Raw genomic sequence first — 24,679 nt, 5'->3', positions numbered from 1 at the left:
TCTAGAGAGTATAATGCTAAGTGAAATAAGTCAGTCAGAGAAAAACAAATACCATATGATGTGGAATTTGAGAAACAAAACAAATGAACAAAGAAAAAAAGAGACAAACCAAAAAACTGACTCTTAAGAGAACTGACGGTTACCAGAGGGGAGCTGGGTGGGGACAGGGGGACGGGTAAAAATAGGTGCGGGGGATTAACAGTATACTTATTATGATGAGCAGTCAGTAATGTACAGAATTACTGAATCACTGTATCATACACCTGAACTAATATCATACTGTACGTTAACTACAATGGAATACATACATACCTAAGAAAAATTTAACCAAGGTGGTGAAAGAACTATACTGAAAATTTTAAGACACTGATGAAAGAAATGGAAGATCACATAAATACATGGAAAGATATACCATGCTCATGGATTGGAAGAATACTATTAAAATGTCCATACTACCCAAAGCAATCTACAGGTTCAATGCAGTCCCTATCAAAATACCTATAGCATTTTCCACAGAACTGGAACAAACAATCCTAAAATTTGTATGGAACCACAAAAGACCCTGAATAGCCAAAGCAATCTTGGGACAGAAAAACAAAGCTGGAGGTAGCACAATCCCAGATTTCAAACTACACTAAAAAGCAATAGTAGTAAGAACAGAACACTACCGGCACAAAAACACACACACAGATCAACAGAAGAGAACAGAGAGCCCAGAAATAAATCCACACTTATATGGTCATTTACCCTATGGCAAAGGATCCAAGGATCTAACAATAGGGAGAAAGACAGTCTCCTCAATAAATGGTGTTGGGAAAACTGGACAGGTACATCAAAAGAATGAAACTGTACCACTTTCTTACACCACATACAAAAATATATTCGACATGGATTCAAGACTTAAATGTAAGACCTGAAACCATAGAATTCCTGAAGGAAAGCATAGGCAGTAAACTCTTAGACAATAGTCTTAGCAATATTTTTCTGGATCTGTCTCCTCAGGCAAGGGCAACATGAGCAAAAATAAATAACTGGACTACAGCAAAGGAAATTATCAACAAAACAAAAAGGAAACCTACTGAATGGGAGAAGATGTGTGTAAATATTTGATAAGGAGTTAATATCTAAAACATATTAAAACCCTCATACAACTAAGCACCAAAACCCCTCAAATAATTTAATTAAAAATGGGCATAGGATCTGGACAGGCATTTTTCCAAAGACATAGAGATGGCCAGAAGGCACATGAAAAGATGCTCAACATCACTCATCACCAGGGAAATGCAAATGAAAATCACAATGAGACATCACCTCACACCTGTCAGACTGACTATAATCAGAAAGATAAGAAATAACAAGTGTTATCAAGAATGCGGAGAAAAGTGAATCTCCATGCATTGTTGCTGGGAATGTAAACTGGTGCAGCCACTACGGAAAACAGCATAGAGGTTCCTCAAAAAGTTAAAAATTGAAATACCATCCGATCCACTTCTGGGTGTTTACCTGAAAAAAAACCAAAAACACTGATTCAAAAAGATACATGCACCCTTATGTTTATCCCAGAATTATTTACAGTAATAGCCAAGATACAGATACATTCTACATGTCCACTGATAATTTGGTGTGGAGACACACACACACACACACACACACGAATATTACTCAGCCATAAAAAACGAATAAAATCTTGCCTTTTGCAACAATGTGGATACACTATAAGGTATTATAAGTGAAACAACTCAGAAAAAGACAAATGCCATATAATTCCACTTACATGTGGAATCTGAAAAAACAAATGAACAACAACAAAAAAACCAGAAACAGACTCATAAATACAGAGAAAATACTGGTGGTTGCCAGAGGGCAGGGGGGAGCGGGGAAGAGGGAAACAGGCGAAGGGGATTAAGAGGTACAAACTTCCAGTTATAAAATAAATAAATCACAGGGATATAAAAGTAAGGCAGAGGGAATACCATCAGTAATACAGTTGTAACTTTGTACAGCAAAAGATGATAATTATATTTTTGTGGTAAGCATTTTTTAATGCATATAAATGTCAAATGACTATGTTGTACACATGAAACAAATATAATGTATGTCAAGTACAATTAAAAATAAATTTAAAACAATGGTGGATTAGAGAAAGTGAGGTCAAATCTGCAATTCCCTCTGTGGCTTCAGTGGAAAGTATACTATAACTGAATAAACCTCCCAAAGGAACATTTATGTTCATGACTGTTCATTTGATTACTTCTGACTCTCTTCATCCAGAAGAGAACTTGTCTAAACATACTGCCTTGTTTGCTTTGCGGCCATAATTCTAAACTGCATGTGATTCTACTTTTTTACCACCAGATTTTTGGAATCTGGAATCTGATTCTTGTATTACTGCTGATGAGCTTCCACTGACATTTTATTTTGAATCAGTAAAGGCATTAATATTGATTGGTGGTGATTCACAGCCTGGAAGCCTGTGCTCAGGAAAATGCATCCATTTAATCTGAGTTGTGGATTAAAGTGCCCCAAATTTTTGTACTTTTGGAAGGTATACATTGGATATAAATTACATTTCATCTCTACCCTGTGAAATGTAGGATTACAGTTCACACAGTTAATCTCAGTAAAAGTGCCTAAAATAATTTTTAAAAATAAATTTATATTAAATTCATATTTTTACTGAACAGTTGAGGACCAAATAATATGCTATAGATTTTCTGGCCAACTGTGAATTTCCCCACTCCCCAGCCCCCAGCCTGAGAAAAGAGCCTACATTAAAGAGTAACCCTTTTGCTCCCCTTTACTGAACAAAACATACAGAAATTCAGAAAACATGCGGTATTGCTCAAATATTACCAAGTGACCTTTATTTCACAAAATTATTTCCATTAAAATTATTTCATATACCCTTATTACTATATGATATTGTTTAAATGAAACACAACTGGCAAATTAACAAATTACCCACTTGAAGTCCTTTCTTCTAGTCTGAGGCTGTTCATACCCGACAGCGTTTTTTCCCAAGCCTGAGTAACATAATGTTCTTAAATTGACATGAATTTGGACTTTCGTATAGGTTGAGTATGCATTACACCAAAGGAGCTTCGAAACCATCTGTCACCAGGCCCAGGCAAAGGCTTAGATTTTCTATCTTTTGTGGTTTTCCTCAGCCCATTACTGAATCAATTAGCCAATCTCTGAAAACCACAGCCTACAGGGGATGAAGTCTACTGTCACTATAAAGGACAGTGGAACAATAAAAATTCAAAGAATTTTAGGAAATAAGGTAAAAAAAAAGAGGAAAAGTTCTGCATGAGACCTGTATTTCTTTTCTGTTCCTGCTTTAACAAATTATCACAAACTTAGGGGCTTACAATAATACAATTCTATCAGCTTGCAGATCTACTTGTCCTCAATACAACAGGTCTCAGGGGGCTTACCCTCAAAATGAAGGTGTGGGCAGGGCTTTGTTCCTTCTGGAGGCTCTGGGGAAGAATGTTTTCTTGACGTTTCTAGGCTCCAGAAGCCACCTGCATTTCTTGGCTTGTGGCCCCTTCCTCTACCTTAAAACCAGTAACAGCTTGTTGAGTTTTTCTTACAAGTCTCGTCCACATTTTTGCCTCCCTCTTCTACAGCTAAGGACCCATATGATTACACTGGGTCCAATAAGACAATCCAGAGTAATCTTATTTTAAGGTCAGCTGATTGGAAACTGTAATTCCATCTGCTAAACTCCCTTTTGTGTCCTAACACATTCATAGGTTCTGGTGACCGGGACATGGACATCTTGGCGGGGGGGGGGGGGGGGTCATTATTCTACATATCACGAACCGGGATCATTCTAAGTTTGTAGAGCTGAATACACAATTTCTTTTAGAGAAGAACTTTGTCTATCTAGCAAATACCTTTGATGGGCCAGTCTAGTTATGGAAAGCAAGTCTCAGGGCAGGACCTAGTGGGCTAAGGCAGAAACAGCAGGAATCACCGCAGAGAATAAAGTGATTAAGAATCATGAGGTTTCAGAGACAGCTGGATAAGGGCAACTATAAGGCAAGAAGGACCCTGCCACAGAAGGAGGGTCAGTTGAGTGAGAAATCCCCAAGGGAGAAATGAGACTAGGACTGTTAAATAGTCAACCAAGAACTTGGCAGTGCTACATGCCAGACCTCTCCTGTCCCGATTCTGAGTAAAAATCCCCAAACCGCCTTGTTGCAGTGGAGACATGCTGTGTTCTACACAGAGTCAAGACATCAAGAAAACAGGAAATCACACCAAAAATACCCTTGCAGATTGATGGCACTGGATATGGGGAAAAGGGGCAGAGGTGGCACAAGCCAATGCTTAATTTACAAAGGAGAGGAGCCCAGCTAACACAGGAAGCTCAGAGTGAAAATCCTCCCAGGACTGCAGACTGCTACAGGCCAGAGACCTGCTCACTTGAGAAATGGTGTCTCTGCTGCTCTTGTCGATGCAGACCAAGATTAAGTCCATTTTGAAGCCACTGGCCATCTTGCTATCTTGGCTGTTCCACCTGCTCTGGCTAGACCCTGCTTCAGAAACAAACTACAGGAAACCTTCCCCTGAGCCAGTGGAACTCTTCAGCCAATGGTGACACATTAAGTTTGAAAGTCAAATCCTATTACACAGACTATTTATACTAAATGACAGGAGGGGAAAGGCCTGACCATCCCATGCTAATGTGAACTATCACTATGGGGACAAGACAGTGCCCAACTGATCAGCTACTCTCCAGAATCACCCAAGAGATGACTGAGAACAACCCTTGCTGACAAGCCAAGGCAGGCCCAAACTGTAGTGTGATCTCTTGGCAAGTTAAGAACAGTTAGAGAAACAGTCAGTACAGTGAGTGAATTCGTGTAGTGTTGATCAAGGCCAGGAGAGATTTATCCCCCTGTGAAAAGAGGAGGTGCTCTGAAGGAGCTAACTCAAACAGAGAACCTTACCTTCCAGGCATTTAGATGGCCTCTTCCATTACGGATCTCAAGGCTGAATCCATCAAAGGCCCAATTCACATTGCGAGTGAAGTGGCTCACCTGAAACATTGCTAGCATAGATTTGTAGGACTCCTAACCCGGCCAATGCTTATTAGTCAGCGCCCAGGCAGGAATGCCTCACCTCTGCCCAGTGGGACAGTAGTGGACTCCACGTTTGTGTCACCACCATCTGCTCCTCACTCTTCCTTTATGACTGGCCTGAGGAGAATCTTCCTCCACATGCCAGGGGCTGGCTGAGAAATGGGCATATGACCCACTGCTAGGCAATGAGTTATGATTAAAGGTCTTCTGGAACTTTCTTTGAGCCATAAGGTCTTTCGTCTTCCTCCAGAATGTTCTAGTATCTTGATATCCTGCCTAGAATTACTACAGCCATTCTTTCAAGCAGCCTGATGAAGCCAATAGGATGGAGAGAGCAGAGAGGAAAAGAATGTTTCCTTGTTGAGTCGCTTAATCAACCCCCTACACATCAGGACTTCCTGCCCAGTGAGAGACTGAATGAATATCCTGGCTATTTAGTTAGGCCCGCCTGAGCTGGGATATCTGTAGGAGGCATTCAGGCCAAGTGATGTGAAAACATCCCACTCAGAACCTGTATTTTCAGATGCAAAATGCTAGGTGAATGGAGAAGGTGGTCATTTGTCACTCAGGTCTTTGTACCTGGAGCTCTGCGAAGGTGGTTGTAGAGTCCAGGTATGGTAACAGTGTCATGAGGAGGCAACGTCCTGTGTCACCCCCATACATCCAGGCCTCCTGGCATTAGACCTCCACCACACAAGTCACCTAGGACTCTCTTCCTTGTGGTCACAAAGATTCTAATAAACATATCCCTGGGAATTTGTCAACGGTTCATTATGACTAACAGTCTTTCTAAAATGCCTCGGTCAGAATTCAGTTAAAGCACAAAGATTACATCAAAGCTCAACACTAAGGACTGAAGGCAGGAGAGCCAGAAAAGGCAAAACTGGTTTAGAAACCCATTTCCCAACCACAGAGGAAGCTCAGCCACATCTGCTTAGTGGCCATTCAGACCCCTTTGACTGCGGCTACCTCTAAGATGGGCAAAGAAAATGAGCTTGCTCTTACCTGTTTATCATCAATTCTACTTCCTATTTGAGATTTAGACATCTAACAAAACTTCTGTCTCTTCTATCAAGAGATTTCCATTCCCCATGAGTACTCCTGGTGAAATTCCCTAGAAGGGGACACTCCAAGTAATGAATAGATACAGAAGTCCAACACCTGGCACTTACTGGTTGGGTGAACCCGGGCAATTTTATTACTTCATCCCTGAACCTCAGCTTCCTCATGGGTAAGATGGGGATAATAGCACCTATTTCGTAATTACTAACTACATTAATGCGAGAGAAACAGTAGTACGTACCCGGCACACACTAAGCACTCAGCAAATTTAGCTATTATTTATATATGCTGATGTCTTCAAACAGGGATGGAATGCTTAATACACAAAATAGTAGGTGTGAGTCACTCACATGTTCTCTTGGCTTCGGAAACATGAGCTCCCTGACCCCAGTTCATCCAAGCACATGGGCAAAGTTTTCCTTAATCTCTGCAGAGGTTTGATCTGAGACAGTTGTCAGATGGATTTCAACTGCATAACTGAATAATAAAAGCAATTCTGGCTGTTTTAGACAGAGTTTAATCTTCAAACTTGATCGACTTGGAAGCATTCCTGTCAATATAAAAGATTTTGTCTGGGGTGGTGGAGAAGCCAAGGCCAGTGCCCCGCTTGTACTTCCAGCTCATGGCTCGGTCGTAGTCCTGCTGCAGGTTCTGCCGCAGGGTGTCAGCCGCCTTCTTGCTGAGAGCCATGTTGGGCCTTCCGATGGTATTAGAGGGGCGGCTGAATGAAGGGGCGCCATTTTTAAAGCCACCCATCAGTTTGAGAAATTTCAGTTTCTGTTCTTCGTTTTCAAAACTAGCAGTATCCCACTGGCCAAACTGAGTTCCCTGTGTTAAGAGAAAAACAGGTGGTTATTTTCCTGGTTTCCAAAGCCCGGCCCTTTCCCCAACTGCAGCCTCACCAGGGAGGATCCAGCTGATTAAATGCTGGCTATGTGCCAGGCACAGTGCTCATGAGCAAATCAATGGACTGCCTTCTTAATTCTAACAAGAGCCCTATGAGGAATACTGTTAGCATTCTCATTTTACTGATAAGGAAATGGAGGTCTGCAGCCTAATGAGGGCACAAGCCTCATTAACTACCCTACTGGAAATCCACCTCAGGACTGGCCTACAATAGGGCCCACCATGGAGCTGCTTGTCTGCTTTACTCCTCCCCTCACTCACGGCAAAGAGTATGGCACACTTTTCCTCACCTCCAACAACCTCACCTCCCAACATACCTCTACAAACCTCCCAGCACAGCTCACCTCACCTCACCTCACCAGCTGGTCACCCACTTGTCCCTCAGCCTAAGGTTTCTGACAGTTGGAAGGAGGAGGAGGGCAAGTGGAAATCTAAAATGCACATCTCTTTGCACAAGCACTGCATTTTCTAGCAGGAAGGAGGCCCAGAGAGATCAAGGGTCACACAGCTGAGTCCACGGCTGAGCTGGCCCAGGAACTCCAGGAACTCGGGGGTCCCAATTCCTGTCCAGAGTACTCTACCACATGTACACGAATCACCCAGGTTCAAGAAAATGGAAGACAGGGGCGCCTGGGTGGCACAGCGGTTAAGCATCTGCCTTCGGCTCAGGGCGTGATCCCGGCGTTATGGGATCGAGCCCCACATCAGGCTCCTCTGCTAGGAGCCTGCTTCTTCCTCTCCCACTCCCCCTGCTTGTGTTCCCTCTCTCGCTGGCTGTCTCTATCTCTGTCGAATAAATAAATAAAATCTTTAAAAAAAAAAAAAAAGAAAATGGAAAACAGTCCCTCAGAGAGCTGCATAAAAAAAGACCCTTGTTCTTCCCATATCTGTGAGAGAGGCAAGAGACCCAGCTCAAGAAAACTAGGATTTTGGGGGCGCCTGGGTGGCCCAGTTATTAGGCATCTGCCTTCGGATCAGGGTGTGATCCCAGGGTCCTGGGATTGAGCCCTGCGACGGGCTCCCTGCTCTGCTGGGAGCCTGCTTCTTCCTCTCCCACTCCCCCTGCTTGTGTTGCCTCTCTCGCTAGCTGTCTGTCAAATAAGTAATCTTTAAAAAAAAAAAAAAAAAAAAAAAAACCTAGGATTTTGAAGTCACATAGACCCAGGGATCAAGCCAACCTGTGTGACCCTGGTCAAAACACCTAACCTCTCTGAGCCTCAATGTCCTCATCTATAAAATAGGAGTGTAATACCCCTCTCACAGGGCTTCAGCTAAGAATCATATCAGATTTTATACCAACAACCCAGAGCGTGATATTTGGCACACTTTAAACGCTTGGTAATTTGTCATTCTTCCCACCCCACCCCAATTGTTGACCTCCATACTGCCTGGGAACTTTCCACTTGCAAGCCAAATCCCAGCTTAGTACTTATTTCTAGGTCAGATTTGGGAGAACAGTAAGAACCAGTCATTGCTACACCTGCCCTGAGTGAAAGAGTGACAAATTCTCCCAGCTTCATAGTGGCCCAGATGTAGGCATAATTACAGCTTCCCAGGCCTACAATTTCTAGAATAAGAAACCAGCTCTGACAGTTCTGCACTGGGTCTGAGGAGAGTGCTGCCAGAGGCTGACCAGTCATGGGTGAGCTAGCTCTTCAAGGGCTGCTGACCCACTCAGTGGGGACCCTCCCACAGGGGTCCACAGCCAGTGTGGAATCCTCACCACATGCCTCAGCGGTCAAGTGGCCCTAGGTCCTGGGAGGCAATGCCACCTAAAGTGTCTCCAGCAGATGCCACCCCTGTGCCCCAGGATCCCCCTTCCCTGCTAAGGTCCTTCTAGGTACAGCCTCTGGGATCACGGGTTCTGAATGACGCTGCCCTCTTTCTTGCCTTCCTCAATTCAATAAGGGTGTTCTATCAGCTTTGCTCAGCTCAAGAGGATGGGGAGAAAGAAGAGAATACTCAGAGGAAAGACAAATAACAAATAACTCATACTCTGGCCCATACCACCTTGGGCCAGAGTATGAGTCTCATTTTACAGGTATTAAAACTGAGGCTCAGAGGGGCGCCTGGGTGGCACAGCGGTTAAGCGTCTGCCTTCGGCTCAGGGCGTGATCCCGGCGTTACGGGATCGAGCCCCACATCAGGCTCCTCCACTATGAGACTGCTTCTTCCTCTCCCACTCCCCCTGCTTGTGTTCCCTCTCTCGCTGGCTGTCTCTATCTCTGTCAAATAAATAAATAAAATCTTTAAAAAAAAAAAAACAAAAAACTGAGGCTTAGAGAGGGGATGATGCTTGCCTCACAACTAAAAAGTAACAGAGCCAGAAACTGAATTCAGGTCTTTTGATCCAAATCAATTGTTCTTTCCTATGTTAAACTGTGAAGGCTTAAGATAGTGTAGGAAGGCAAGGCTTCCCTGTCATCTGGATCCTTCTTTCCCTCTCCCCCAAATCCAATCTATTAACAAGTCTTGTTGGATCATGAAGCTGTTTTCTTCTCTTTCTCTACCCTCTGCCACCATCCCAGTCCTCAGGCCCGCAGGCTAAGCCTTCTAACCCACTTCCCCTACATAAATGCCCTCCAGCAGCTCCCACAGCACTTAGAGCCCAGTACACGCTCCCTACAATGGCCACCAAGGCTGGCCTGGTATGGCCCACTACCCTGCCCACATTCCCTCTCATCCCTCTTCAGCCTGACTTCATGGTCCTTGCGCTGCACTCTCTCCTATCCCATCTCCTCAGGCCTGGTTTTGGAAATCTCCCATTCCAACTGGACCTTGAAGCCAGTCCTCAGAGAGGCCTGCCACCACACCGCTCTCACCTCTGCCTCCTACCGTGGTCTAAGCAGCCTTGTGAGGTCACCATCCACTGCTGGAACGCTCCTGTCACATGCCCTCAGTGACTAATGTTTGGGACACCCCACCCGTCCACAGCAGGAGACAAAGGTTTAGGCTGCTTATCTTGCTTGGCCGGCTCTCCAGGAGGGAGGCAAGCACCCCTTTCAGGAGGAAGGAAATTAGCTCAGGACAAGTTCTGCAGGGAAGAGAGCCAGCAGGCAGACTGGGACAGCCTCTGGGGCCTGGACTAACATGGTCTCCCATCACTCTGCTCCTCATAGTGCACGGTGAGGAAGGAGGAGTCAGGATGCCGGGGTACGCAACCGACCAGAGCCTGAGCATCAAACTTACTGTCCACTTCCTCGGTTCAGAAGCTTCTGTTTTGCCCGACTCACGATCGATCTCTTCTTGCAAGGCCTTTCGCCTCACCTGAGTAAGAGAGAGGAAAGAAAAGAGGGAAATGGGACACAATTGTTTTCCTCTGAGCTTAAACCGAGCAGAGAGAGAGAGCAGGAGGACAGGAGGGTGACAAGAAGGAGAGCAGCTTTCCTCTGCTGCAAATTGGGGCAGGCATTTGTCAAAAGTATCCTCCAAGCACCCCAAGGCTGCAATACCTTGGCCTAAAATGGGCAGCCTCATTAATCCTTGTTTGGGATCAAGAATGAACTTTCCTAACTGAGCCTTATTCACCTTCAGCACTAGAACCTTCTTTGTCTTTGATAGCTATACTGAGTAGAAAATTCCCAAAGCGTACTGCCTGAGGCCCTACCTTCCTGTACAGAAGATACTGTTGTTAACTTTCAGGACAGCATTGTTCTCTAGAAACAGCACTGGACTCAGGCACAGGCTAGTTTGAATCTTAGCTCTGCCATTAACTTGTGTGGCCTTGGGTAAGTCACTTAACCTCTGTGTACTTCGATCTATTTATCTTCAAATAGAAATATCAACTACCTTGGAGAATAAATGGGAGAAACAGAATTGTGATAAGATTCACAATACAAATGTATTTGGTCTTCACCCAGTTTCTGCACAAAGCTCCTAAACCCCTTGGGATTTCCTAAGGGGGGAGAGTCAGCAAGGTGTCCTTTGTTATGTTAATGAAGTGAATGCCAGAAAGCACCTAAGAATGGCGGCTGGTTGACCAACCCTGTCACCAGGGTTGGAACTTTCAGTCCCACCTCCAATCCCCAAGGAAGGAAGAGGGGCTGAAGGGTGAATCAATCACCAAATGGCCAATGATTTAATCAATCATGCCTATGTAATGAAGCCTCCATAAAACCCCCAAAAGGGGGGGGGTGTTCAGAGAGCTTCTGGGTTGGTGTAAACATGGAGATTCAGGGACACTGGTATGCTTGGAGAGGACAAGGAAGTTCAGTGCCGTTCCCCAAACCTTGTCATATGCATCACTACTATCCGGCTGTTCCTGATTTATATCCTTTTATTATAAACAACAATCTTAGAAGTAAAAAGTTTCTGAGTTCTGTGAACTGCTCTAGCAAATTAATAAAACCCAAGGAGGGGGTTATCAAAACTTCCCATCTATAGCAGCCTGGTAAGAAGCACAGGTGACAATCCAGCTTGTAACTGGCATCTGAACTGGGGCATGGGTGTGGAGCAGTCTGGTGGGACTGAGTCCTTAACCTGTGGGATGGGACACGATTTCCAGATATACAGGGCCAGAATTGAGCTGAATGGTAGGACACCCAGCTGGTGGCCAAGAATTGCTGGGGTGGGAGAACCCCCTACCCCACATTAAGTTGTTGGGTGCAGAATGTAAGAACCTAACAGAGTGCCTGGCCCACAGTAGGCACATCTTATTCAACGTTGCCGGCATGGCTTAAGGCCACCGTCAGCGGACTAATGACCCTGCTGTTTGATATAAAAGCTTCCAGGACCAATATCCCTGATGAACATAGATGCAAAAGTCCTCAACAAAATGTTAGCAAACTGAATTCAGCAATACATTAAAAGGATCATTCACCATGATCAAGTGGGATTTATCTCAGGGATGCAAGGATGGTTTAGTATCTGTCAATCAACATTAACAAAATAAATAAAAATCACATTCATCTCAATACATGCAGAAAAAGCATTTGACAAAATTCATCATCAATTCATAACAACTGTCAACAAAGTAGGTATAGAGGGAACATACCTCAACATAAGAAAGGCCATATATGGAAAACCTACAGTTAATATCATACTCAATGGTGAAAAGCTGCAAGCTTTTCCTCTAACATGAGAAACAAAACAAAAATATCTACTCTCATCACTTTTATTCAACACAGTACTGAAGTCTCTGCCACAACAGTTAAGAAAAGGAAGAGGGATCCACATTGGAAAGATGTAAAACTGTCACTACTTGCAGATGACATGATACACTATATAGAAAACCCTGAAGACTTCACCAAAAAACTATTACAATAAATGAATACAGTAAAAGATGCAGGATACAAAATCAATATACAGGAATCTGTTGCATTTCTCTACACTAATAAAAAAAAAAAAAGACCTATCAAAAAGAGAAATTCAGACAACACCCCTGGGGGCAGCTCAGCTGGTTAAGCATCTGACTCTTGATTTCAGCTCAGGTCACGTTCTCAAGGTAGTGAGAGCTCCTGCTTAAAATTCATTCTCTCCCTTCAACCCCCCCCCCCCCCCCCCCACAACTCGGTATCTCTCTCTTAAAAAAAAAAAAAGCAAGAAAAGAAAAGAAAAGAAAAGACTCCCATTTACAACCACACCAAAAAGAATAAAATATTTAGGAATAAATTTAACCAAGGAGGTGAAAGAGGTATACTCTGAAAATTATAAAACACTGATGAAAGAAACTGAAGACCACATAAATAAATGGAAAGATATACCATGCTCATGGATTGGAAGAAGTAAAATCGTTAAAACACCCATACTACCCAAATCAATCTACAGGTTCAGTGCAATCCCTATCCAAATACCAACAGCATTTTCCATAGAACTGGAACTAACAATTCTAACATTTGTATGGAACTACAAAAGACTGAATAGCCAAAGCAATCTTGAGAAAGAAAAACAAAGCTGGGGGTAGCACAATCCCAGATTTCAAGCTATACTACAAAGCAACAGTAATCAAAACAGAATGGTATTGGCACAGACACACAGATTAATGGAAGAAAACACAGAACCCAGAAAAAAACCCCACGTTTATATGGTCAATTAATCTATGACAAAGGATCCAAGGATATACAAAGGGGGAAAGATAGTGTCTTTAATAAATGGTGTTGGGAAAACTGGACATCTACACCAAAAGAATAGAATTGGTCCACTTGCTTATACCATACACAAAAATAAACTTGAAATGGATTCAAGACTTAAATTTGAGACCTGAAACCATAGAAGTCCTACAAGAAAACATAGGCAGGGCACCTGGGTGGCTCAGTCTGTTAAGTGTCTGCCTTTGACTCAGGTTATGATCCCAGGGTCCTGGGATCAAGCCCCAGTCGGGCTCCCTGCTAAGCGGGGAGCATACTTCTCCCTCCCCCTGCTCATTCTCTCTCTCCCTCAAATAAATAAAATTTAAAAAAAAAAAAATAGGCAATAAACAGACGTCAGTCTTAGCAATGTTTTTCTGGATTTGTCTCCTCAGGCAAGGGCAATAAAAACAACAATTGGGACTACAACAAACTAAAAAGCTTCTGCACAGCAAAGGAAAACGTAACAAAATGAAAAGGCAACCTACTGAGTGGGAGAAGATACAGTTGACCCTTGAACAAGTGGGGGTGGGGGCACCAATTCCCTGCACAGTTGAAAATCACATATAACTTTTGACTCCCCCAAAATTTAACTATTAGTAGCCTACTGTTGATTGGAAGCCTTATCAATAATATAAATAATTGATTAACATGGATTTTGTATGTTTTACATATTACATACTGTAGTCTCACAATAAAGCTAAAGCTGCTAAGAAAATTGTAAGGAAGAAAAAATACGTTTATAGTACCGTATTGAAAAAAATCCATGTATTCATGTACTTGTGTAATTCAAAACCATGCTTTCAAGGACCAACTTATTTGCAAATAATATATTCAATAAGGGGCTAATATCCAAAATATATAAAGAACTCATACAATACCAAAAAAAAACAATTAAAAAATGGGCAGAGGACCTGAACACTTTCCCAAAGATATACAAATAGCCAACAGACACATGAACAGATGTTGAACATCATTAATCATCAGGCAAATGCAAATCAAAGCCACAATGAGATATCACATCACACCAGTCAGAATGGCTCGGTACCAAAGAGACAGGAAATAACAAGTGTTGGCAAGGATGCAGAGAAAATGCAACTCTGGTACACTGTTGGTGTGAATGTAAATTGGTGCAATCACTATAAAAAACAGCATGGAATTTCCTCAAAAGTTTAAAAATAGAAATACCATACAAGCCAGTAATTCTACTTCAGCTGTTTACCCAAAGAAAAGGAAAACACTAATTTGAAAAGATATATACACCGTTATGTTTATCGCACCATTATGTTCATCCCACCAGTAGCCAAGATACGGACGCATCCTAAGTGTCCACTGATAGATGAATGCAAAAAGATGTGGTGGTGTACAGGTATGTACACGTATGTACACACACACACGCGCGCGCACAACCAACACAGAGGAATATTACTCAGCCGTGAAAAAGAATGAAATCTTGCCATTTGCAACAATGTGGATGGGCCTACAGTTTATTATGCTAAGTGAAATAACAAAAAAGAACAAACAAAACATAAAAGAAATGACTCATAAAAAACAGAAAACCAGTGGTTGCCAGATGGAGGGGTATAGGCAGATGGGCTCAACAGGTGAAGGAGACTGAGAGGTACAAACTTCTAGTTACAAATAAGTCACAGGCATGTAAACTGCAGCATAGGAAACATAGTAATATTGTAATAGCTTTGTATGGTGACAGATGGTAACCGCAATTATTGTGGTGAGGATTTCATAAAATATGTAATTACTGAATCACTAGGTTGTACACCTGAAACTGATATAACATTGTATGCCAACTACACTTCAATTAAAAAAAGAAAAAAAAAGGCTTCCAGGGCCTTGTCCTGCCTTTCAAGGGTTCAGGTATAACTTCGGCCACCCCGATTGTGGACTTTCTTCCTCACTTTTTTTTTTTTTGACAGAGAATGAGAGAGAGTGAGCATGTGCGAGTGTGGCGGGGGGGGGGGTGGTAGTAGAGGTGGGAGAGGGAGAGAGAGAATCTCAAGCAGCCTCCACACCCAGTGTACAGCCCAACATGGGGCTCAATCTCATGACTGAGATCATGAGTTGAGCCGAAATCAAGAGTCAGACACTCAACCGACCAAGCCACCTAGGCGTCCCCTCATCCCTTCTAATCTGCCATAGGCTACGAGTCAAGGTGACCATTTATACAGTCAAGGTGGCCATTTATACACGTTTAACACTACATAAAACAAAGTGACAGCTGTAAAAATAAGAGAGAAAATGATGATATGTTCCTATAGTGGAACCATGCTCCACATACAAAATGATACAGATGTGCATATACCAAAATGAAAAGCAATTCACCAGTTAAATGATGAAAGTTAAAAGAATAGTATACAGAGCATGATTGCACAGTGCTTTAAAATTACACAAATATAGTTAGAAAGGAAAAATCTGGAAGAATATAACAAAGGGCTAACAATAATCATTATTAGGTGGTAGGATTTCAGGTTGCCTTTCCTTTCAGGTTGCAATTTTTTAACACAGTAAACTTTTATTAGCACTTATCGGGAAAACAGGAGAGGTAAAACAGAAAGCTTCACTTACACTGAGGTAAGGTGTTACTCAAAATGGTTAAAAGTTTTCTTAAAAATTGTCAAATAATCAAAGAACTCAGCAGGCACAAAAGAGAAGTAAAGGATTGTTGGCAGGCCTTGCCCATAAGAAATACACAGGCACGGGGACTCTCAGAGTTCCAGGAACTTGCTGCATCCTGAGTGGCTGAGGACAACCGGGAAAGGAACTGGATAGAAGGTCCTAGACAGGTCAGGGCCCCACCTTTGTCCTCTCTGTGTGGCTGCCCAGCTCATTACCATTGGCCCTGAACCTGGGGAGCAGTGTGACTATGACCGGCAGAAGGCCGGGGAGCTCCCATTCTGAGGGGCTTGTACTTCATGCCAGGCCCGGTACTGTGCCGTCAGCATCATCTCAAGGATCTTCTTGGCCCCACTTCAACACGCCACCTCCAGGGAGAGTGCCCCAGTGCCCCAGTGCATTAGTTTTGGAATTGCTACGGCATCTTATAGGCCTCCTCACACTTAGCTCATTTGCTAGTACTTTGGTTTCTTTACCTCCTGGAGTAGAAGGGCCGTGGGACAGGGGTCATCTCTGCATCAAACCCTGTTGCTTCTCTCCAGCAATTACTTGCTGACAAAGCAAGAGGATGTGGTCAGGGTAATGGCTGCCACTTATTAAGCAGAGATATAAGACAGGCCCCTGCTGAATGCCTCACAAACACGACCTCATTTGGTCTTCGCAGCCACCTATAGGAGGGTCAGTGAGGTTAGAAGTTGTCCAAGGTCAACTTGTTAGTAATGGTCCAAAGCCAAACCTGTGTTGTTATCACAGGCGTGCCAGGCCTCATTTGGTCCAGAACCATACAAATGCCACAATTCTAGAAAGTCGTGCTCCAATATAGGATGCATCTACCTACAGATCTGGGCACGGCAGAAGCAGATCCACAACAGAGTAACTTCTCTAAATACTCCTGAATCGAGGCCTGGAGATGGCAATGCATGGGCCTGGCTAAGCACATGTTCCCTGCCCTGGCTACAGTTCCTGGGGTCACACTCCCGTCTCCCCCTGCAGCAATTACAAGGAAGAAAGCCTCAGCCTGGGATTCTGAATGACCAGATGGCCCCTCAGTCAAAGTTGTAGGTAGTGAAAGGGTCTCCCAGCATGAACTGGGGGAGGCCACAAGTTCCCTGCCACTGAAAGTGTGCCAGAGGCCGGCTGGTGGCTTTTGGGGTCCCTGACACCTCTAGGACCAGGATCTTGTTGCTCTGTAGGAGACAAATGTGTGCCTGGCAGGTGGCAAGACACACGAAAGGGGGGTGAGGGCCTGGGCCGTACCTGGTCTATGTGCGCCTCATCCATGTTGCCTTTCTTTTCCAACACCACCTCTAAGTCTGTGTCAGGATCCTGCACAAAAGGGCAAAGGGAGTTAAGAGTCAGGCATAAGATGGCCTCTGCCCCAGCAGCTCAGCAGGGTGAGATCATAGGAGTCCAGATAAGACCCAAGACCACAGCACCACCTCAACCCCTGCCACTTACAGAACTTCTGACATCCTCTCGTGGAATTGTGGAACGATTCTCACCGATTCTCCCCTCAGAACAATGGCACTGACCTATCTGACATATGAAGAAACTAAGGCTTAAAGAGGTGGGGTGACCATCATGAAGTCACCCCCACAGCTCAGGGACAGGCTGACTTAGGTTTGGTGCACCTTTCCCACCACAGACATCATCTTACCTCCCATGGCACCAAACCAGTAAGAGGAGAGAGGCCAAGGGTCCTGCTCATGGTGGCAGTGGGGAGCTAGCAAGGGATAGGTGGGCTTGAGGCCTCGGGGCCCTGATTGGGGGGTGAGGAGGGAGACCCTGCCAGCAAACCCAAACCCAGTTCTCTCCTCTACATTCCACCCCCTCAACTCCCACCCCACTCCTAGTCTCTGCCTTCTCTCCTGCCTGGACAACCACAAGTCTTTAACACCTGCTTCCTCACCCCCCAATCCTGCTCCATTATGCACAGCAGCGCAGGTGAGCTTTAAAACCTCAACTGGACGGGCACCTGGCTGTTTCAGTCAGTACAGCATGAGACTCTTGATCTTGGGGTTGTAGGTTCCATCCCCATGCTGGGTATAAAGATTATTTAAAAATAAAAACTTGGGGTGGGTGCCTGGGTGAATCAGTCGTTAAGCGTCTGCCTTCCGCTCAGGTCATGATCCCAGGGTCGTGGGATCGAGCCCCACATCGGGTTCCCTGCTCGGTGGGAAGCCTGCTTCTCCCTCTCCCGCTCCCGCTCCCCCTGCCTGTGTTCCCTCTCTCGTTGTGTGTCTCTCTGCCAAATAAATAAAATCTTCAAAAAAAATAAAAAATAAAAATAAAATCTTGGGGCACCTGGGTGGCTCAGCTGGTTAAGTATCCAACTCCTGATTTTGGCTCAGGTCATGATCTCAGGATTGTGGTATCAAGCCGTGCATTGGGCTCCGAGCTCAGCATGGAGTCTGCTTGTCCTTCTCCCTCTGCTCCTCTTCCTGCCCCACCGCCCACCTGGTGTGCACACATGCTCTCGCTCTTGCTCAAATAAATACATGTAAAAAATTTTTTAAAAACTCAAGTGGAACATGTTATATATACACCTTAAACTTGTACCATGTTATATGTCAACTATATCTCAATTTAAAAAGTAAAAATATAAGGGGGACCTGGGTGGCACAGATTAAGCTTCTGACTCTTAGTTTCAGCTCAGGTCCGGATCTCAGGGTCCTGAGATTGAGCCCCACATAAGGCCTTGCACTTGGTGCAGAGTCTACTTGAGATTCTTTCTCCCTCTCTCCACCCCTCCCGCTTGTGCGCGCACATGCTCCCTCTTTCTCTCTCAAATAAATCTTTGGGAAAAAATCTTAAAAAAATAAGAATTTAATAACTCGGTTGGATCCCATCACTCCACTCCCCAAAACTCTCCAGAGGCTCTCATCTTGTTTACACAAAAATCTAGGCTCCTGTGGCCTCTCTGGTCTCTAGCACTTGGCCCCCTAACTCCCAGCTCCCACTATCCGTCTTTTTTCCTTCCAGGGCCTCTGTGCTTGCTGTTCCCCCTGCACGAACGACGGCAGACACCCCTCACAGGTATCTGCTCCCATGTGGTGTCCTCACTAGGCCTGCCCTAGGCATGCTTACACGTGCCATGCTCTCTCACTGGCCTCAGCCCCCACAGGACCCTCTGAAAGTGAGACTTCAGGCCAGCCACTTTCCCTGGTCCTTTGGTAATGACAACTGTCATGTTTCCTGCATCCTTACTTTAGGTGTGCTCTGCCTGGCACCCAGCATCACGTGTGATGATCCCTGAAGGGCTCTGTTCACGCACATTACCCATTCAGACCTTGAAGTTGTGTGCATTTCCTAACTCAGGGGGCTGAGCTCCCATTGCAGGAGATGTTAAACAGAGGGGACTGACCACCTTTCACTGGGCTCTGGAGAGAAGGGATTCTAGATTCTGATGGGGGTTAGGCTCCCACCTCTGGGGTCCTTCTTGGTCCCAAAAGCTTCTGAATAAAACAGACCAGTAAAACCAAATCTAGTGGACTAGGGCAAAACTGGGAAAAATCCAGAAACCAAAATTACCTCTTGTAGGCCCTGATATGGAGGCCACCCCTGCCCTCCTCAACCCTACATGGCCAAGCTGAGTTCAAGCCACACAGACACCTTCCTGATGATCCTGCTCCAGGGGTTGGGGGGGAGGGGTCATCCATCAGTCAGTATTGACTGAGCCCCTCCAATGCCAGGGTCATTCTTCAGTAAGTGCTCAATACACATTAGCCATCATTCTTACTTGAAGACCACAGGGCAGTGGCTGGTCTGAGCTCCCCCAGCTGGTCGGTGCAGAACTGGGAAGAGAATCCAGGGCTTGTTTTAATATAAGACAGTCACTTCTTCGGCTCTAATGATACTGGAATCTATGAGAAGTCACAGGGCAGCTTCTGAGAAAGGATGAAACCTCAAGTTCAGAAGCCAGATTGGGTTTAAAGTCCAGCCCCATGCTGTAATAGGTGGGTGATCTTGATCAAGGTATTTAACTCCTCTGTTTACTTGTCTGTTAAATGAGGATGACCGCAGCAGCTATCTCACCACACTGATGTGAGGATTAACGGGTTAATACACGGGGAGCATTAGCTTAGTGCCAGGCACGCAGTTAAGTGTTCAAGAAGTTTCAGCCATCGCTACCCCCCACAGGCCAGACATCTGCTTGGAGTAGGGCAGGTACCACCTCATTACCCCCTGCAGATACACACACGTACCCCAAAAACAGGAACAGAGGTGTGGCCCTGGCTCAGATAGGGGAGGCTATGGGCCTGTGGAGTCCAAGTGCTCTGGCTCATCTCCTCCCTTCTCTCCCCCCTCAAGGAAGCTTGTCAGGAGGGAGACAGTGGATCTCTGTTGTCTTCACCAGACCATCAACCATTCCCTTCCTTCTGGGAATTAGGACTGGGTTTTCCTCCCAGAAACTGTCTTTTTCCCCTGACCTCAGACAGTGGGGTTCAGGTGGGACTGATAGCCTAGGCCCCTCCCCCCTGGCTTCAGATCAGGGTTTCTGGCTTGTGTGATCCAACTGAGGCCTGTGAGAGCAGCCCTGAAACTTCTGTAATCGTTTCGGAGGGTCTACCTCTCTCCCTTTGGTAGCCTAACTACTAGGATGAAATCCTGGAGCTGCTGAGACCATCTTTCTGTGGGGTGGGAGGTGTCTGTCTGGGACCAAAACCAACGAAGAAAAAAAAAAAAAATACAAAGCCCAGAGCTCGCGAAAGCCACACTGGCATTTCCTGCAATCCAAATCTATTTGATCTCTAAACATGTACACTGAGCACAGAAAATAAGCTCAGATAGCTACAGACCATGTTATCTCAAACTATTTGGTTTCTGAGTTTTGGACAGCAAGAGGCAAGAGTTCAGAAAGGGAGCGATTCATCTAAAAAACTTATTCCAATTTATTTAGATCTTGAGTGAAGATAGTGAGGACTTGGGCAGAGTTTCAATAACAAGGGATGCCTTTACTATTGAGGATATTCCGTGAGCACCTGGATCCAGCCATACCTGGAGTTAAATAGTTTTTAACCTTTCCAGTTACACGTCTCAACAAATCCCTTTTCTGGCTGAAGTCAGTTTAATCAGGGTTCTGGCAGCTACATATGTGAATATCACATACACATACAACACACACACACACACACACACACACACTCTCTCTCTCTCTCTCTCTCTCTCTCCCAACTTCCACCCTTATTCTCCCAAAGCAGAGTCTAATGCCTACCTCTTCCCAAGGTTCTTCTGCTACTCTGCTCTCTTTCCCCTTCTTCTTTTTATTCCTCTTCAGAGCTGGCTCCTCAATGCCTGGCGGCTCTACCTTTTTCTTGGACTTCATTTTCTTCTTTGCAGGGGACTTGGGGTTATGTCCTATTGGGATGTATTCTGGAGCCTCAACTTTGACTGGCTTCTTACTTCCTTTCCTGGGGCTGCTCTCCAGAGATTTGGAGCACTCAAGGTGCCCTTCTAGGGAGGTATCTCCCTTCTGGTGGATTTTTTTTTTCTTCACCTTCATGTTGCATTCCCTGGGGCTCCCCTGCTTCCGCTTCTGCCCTGAGGCTGCCTGCTCCTTACCATCCTTCCCCACTGAGCAAGTGGAGGGAGTATCCCCAGCCTCACAGAACCAAGGGTCCTTAGCCGAGAAGGCTGCAGCCTCCTGGGCCGCCTTCTCCTTCTTGTGTTTTTTGGGCTTCTTGACAACTCTGGTCACCTCCTCACCCTGTCTGTTGTCCGGGGAGGTCTTCACTCTTGAGCCAGAAGGCATGGCCAGAGGCCTTAAGGACTTCCTCTTTTTTTTCTTCTCCCCACCTTGGAACTCAGATGAACCAAGAGCCTGCTTCCTGGGGCTGGACAACTTCTCTGTCCGTCCAGCACGTAACATGGTCTCAGGTTCTAGATGCTCCTCACAGAGGGTGCTGTGACCCTTTTTTTTCTTCTTTTTCTTCAATACAGGCATCTCAGATGCCTGCCCTAGGACCACACTCTTTGAGGGGGACGGGGCTCTTGTGGGACAGATCTCAGTGAAATAATTATCACTGTTTAAAACGGAGTACTGAGTCTCTGGTTCTTTGACTGCCTTCTTCTTTTTCTTCTTCTTTTTCTCTGGGACCCCAAGGCCCAGGTCTCCTTTGTGGGTTTTGGTGATCATTCCTGAAAAGAGAAATGGTACAATTTATCTTCATACCAAACCACTCCATGTACAATTCAGCTAATTAGTGTCAAGAGCCACATTTATGAGTGGCTAGTCGGAAATGTTAGGGGATGGAAAATGGGCATGACTCCTTTGGAACAAAGGAAAATGTGATCAAAGAAGTAGAATGGAATTAAATTCAGATAGCTCCAAGTTCAAATTCAAACTGCTCCCTCACTAACTTAAGCCCCAGTCACCCAGCCTCCCTGAACATTAATTTCCCCAACTGAAAAATAGGGAGAATAATACTCCTTCTCAAAGGCCTACTGGAAAGAATACACAATAATCCATGGAAAGTGATTCCCTTTCCCACCGCCTTTCTTAAATCTCTGAGCCTAGTCACCCATTCAACAAATTTACTCACTGCCTACCCTGTGCCAGCCACTGAGGATACAACTGCAATCAAATCAGACAGACCAGGTGCTACCCTCAGGGGCCTACCTTTCACTGAATGAAGGGGACAGAAATCCTGAGGTCAACTCTTCCTGCCGATTCCCACCAGAGGCAGTAACTATGGCACAATTAACCTCTTACCTTGGTTCACCTAAGTAGCTCTTTTCCTTTGTGTATCGAAATTAATTCACCCCACCTGCACCCTGGATGATCTACCCTCCTAACTACTTTCCCATGGGGCTAGTAATAAGAACGGCAACAAGATATCATGAGAGGAGCCCCAGCTAGGACTGAGAAGACCTAGGTTCAAATGGTGACTGACGCACTCTTGCTGCATAGTGTTGGTTTCTCTGGGCCTGTTTCCCCATCCATAAAGAGGGACTGAATGACTTAAACGCTGCCAGGAGAGAAGAGGTGTTGGGGGCCACATGCTGCCTGCTTCACTGCTTCTAAATTTTCAAATTACCAATATTTAACAAAATTGAAGATGACACAGAGCATCCTAGAATGCCCAGCTTTTTGGGGGGAAAATGTCATGTAGACAACTGTGGGAAGGGGCTGGTGCCCTCAAGTACATTTTAGCTTCCAGCTGGGTCACTTCTCTCCAGTCACCACCCAAGCTCCTGCTGCTCCCTTGACTAGGTGACATGGAGACACCCAGGAATCCAGAAACAAAATATCCCCCTGGCAGGAGGTTTGGACAGTGGGAGGGAAAGGTCAGGAGCTTCTCCATCCTGAACCTCTCTTCAGCCTCCGAGCCCTGGGGAGCCACACTGGCTCACCATTAGCAGCTCCAAAGAGCCAGGCCTAAGCCATGGCTCAAGTTCATTTATAACTCACTGCCAGGAACACTTGGAAAGTCAAGGGTACACACTCTCAATTCACTCTTGTCCTGTATTCTGCTGTATTCCCAAAACCTAGCTCTGTACCTGACACACAGCGATACTCAATTAATGAATGAATGCCAGAAATAGAGATGAACAAGATAAAACACCTGCTATCAAGAAACAGGTGTAGGAGGAAAAGAGGTGTGATAATGAAGATAACAGTGATAAAAGCCAAAGCTAGTGGTGAAGTCAGGGTAATGAAGTTCATCTCATCTGGCCTACCAGTTGTCTGGAAAGTTTCTAGAAGACAGGTTTCCAGCTTAGGCAACTGCAGGAGGGTGATGTTGATGCCTGAAAATAAGGAACTGAAGGCGGGTAGTTAGGGGCTGCAGGAGACAGGCTGGTTTGCATAGATGCCTTGAACTATCCAAGTGGACAGGAGGATATTCGGTGGACAGGCGGATATATGGGTCTGAGGCTCACGGGTGACTGGGCTGACATGGGTAAAAAAACAAAAACAAAACAAACACTTATAAATATATGGATGGTAACTAAGCCTAAAGCAGAAGGAGCCTAAGACAAGGCCTCAGGGAAGCAGGAGTACAGAGGAAGAGGGGTCAGCCAGCAAAGGCAGGGGAGAAGGTGCAAACCTGGTGGAGTCGAGAGAGCCAAGAGTGTCTCAGGTAGGGGAGTGTTCGAACGATGTGATTAGAACAAAGAAGTTAAAGGGAGACTGTAGTCAATGTAATCCCCTTTCGGCCGTTCATAATCACTGTAGCTTTCTTCCTCTTTAGCACTTTTCCTCCTCTTCAACCCTGCGACTCGATACATTCGCTCCAAGAAGGGAAGAGTAAAGAATCTTAAAGTGTGTCTCCAGCAAAAGCAAACACCTTCTCCAACAGCTTTTTTTAAATCTCGCGGTAGTCTCATGAGCACCTGTGTGAAGACCCCATCTCAGACTCGCTGAGGCTTCGAGACTTGAATTTACTTGTTCTGGGTCCTAAAGCCAGCAAGCGGCAAAAGGGACTCGAACCCAGCCCTCAGGAAGTCTGGGCCTGCGCTCTGCACAATGGAACACACCCCACTGCCGCCGCGGGTTCACGAGCAGGAAGCAAGGGAGCCAGGAGGCGAGAACAGTCCCTCAAAGGCACCGCCGCTCCAAAGCTTCCGCACAAACACACCGGGAGGGATTGCGCGGGATCCCAGCTCTGCTCCAAGGCGGGAGAACTTCCCGGCCGGAGCGAGCGGACACATGCGATTGGGGTGGGGGGTATGTGTGGATTTGGGCCACCCACTTTTCCCTCAGTTCGCCGCGCAAATCCCCAGGCGCAATCTCCAGACCCCAAGCCGCCCCACCAGTGCCGCTCCTCAGCACTCACCCGCAGGCCACTCTTCCCCGCCTCCACGTGAAAGCCAGCTCTGCCAGGACCCGGAAATTAATCTCGAGTCGCTGGCCCGCCTCCTTGAATTACGGCTCCTTCCGGGTCGTAGCCGTGCCGGAGGGCGGTTGCCGTGGAAACCGCG

At 45.4% G+C, this 24,679-nt stretch overlaps 1 protein-coding gene across 3 annotated transcripts; it reads right to left on the bottom strand.

Moving 5' to 3' along the window:
• Window positions 1-2,842: 2,842 nt before the first annotated feature.
• On the bottom strand, window positions 2,843-24,675 carry KNOP1 (lysine rich nucleolar protein 1). 3 transcript variants are annotated; one of them, XM_040635258.1, is made up of 6 exons: window positions 24,535-24,562; window positions 23,806-23,989; window positions 20,973-21,895; window positions 17,015-17,083; window positions 10,251-10,328; window positions 2,843-6,983 (listed from the first exon to the last, which is right to left on the bottom strand). In XM_040635258.1, exons 3-6 carry the CDS (start codon window positions 21,891-21,893, stop codon window positions 6,672-6,674), a joined length of 1,380 nt encoding a protein of 459 aa, XP_040491192.1. In that variant the 5' UTR covers window positions 21,894-21,895; window positions 23,806-23,989; window positions 24,535-24,562; the 3' UTR covers window positions 2,843-6,671. The 3 variants fall into 3 exon arrangements, with proteins under 3 accessions (XP_040491192.1, XP_008695178.1, XP_008695179.1); XM_008696956.2 differs by lacking the exon at window positions 23,806-23,989 and having other exon boundaries at window positions 24,535-24,675; XM_008696957.2 differs by lacking the exons at window positions 17,015-17,083; window positions 24,535-24,562 and having other exon boundaries at window positions 23,806-24,498.
• Window positions 24,676-24,679: the final 4 nt, after the last annotated feature.

The sequence above is a fragment of the Ursus maritimus genome, unplaced genomic scaffold (assembly GCF_017311325.1).
Source record: "Ursus maritimus isolate PB19 unplaced genomic scaffold, ASM1731132v1 scaffold_2, whole genome shotgun sequence".
NCBI classification, from domain to species: Eukaryota; Metazoa; Chordata; class Mammalia; order Carnivora; family Ursidae; genus Ursus; species Ursus maritimus.
This window is presented reverse-complemented; position numbering and strand designations above follow the sequence as displayed.

Coding starts and splice junctions, on each gene's coding strand:
- KNOP1 (XM_008696956.2), bottom strand. CDS start 21,893: ATGATCACCAAAACCCACAAAGGAGACCTGGGCCTTGGGGTCCCAGAG. Junction 17,084..20,972: donor CAGAAGAACCTTGGGAAGAG/GTAGGCATTAGA, acceptor CCTTTTGTGCAG/GATCCTGACACAGACTTAGA. Junction 6,984..10,250: donor CTGAACCGAGGAAGTGGACA/GTAAGTTTGATG, acceptor CTCTTAACACAG/GGAACTCAGTTTGGCCAGTG.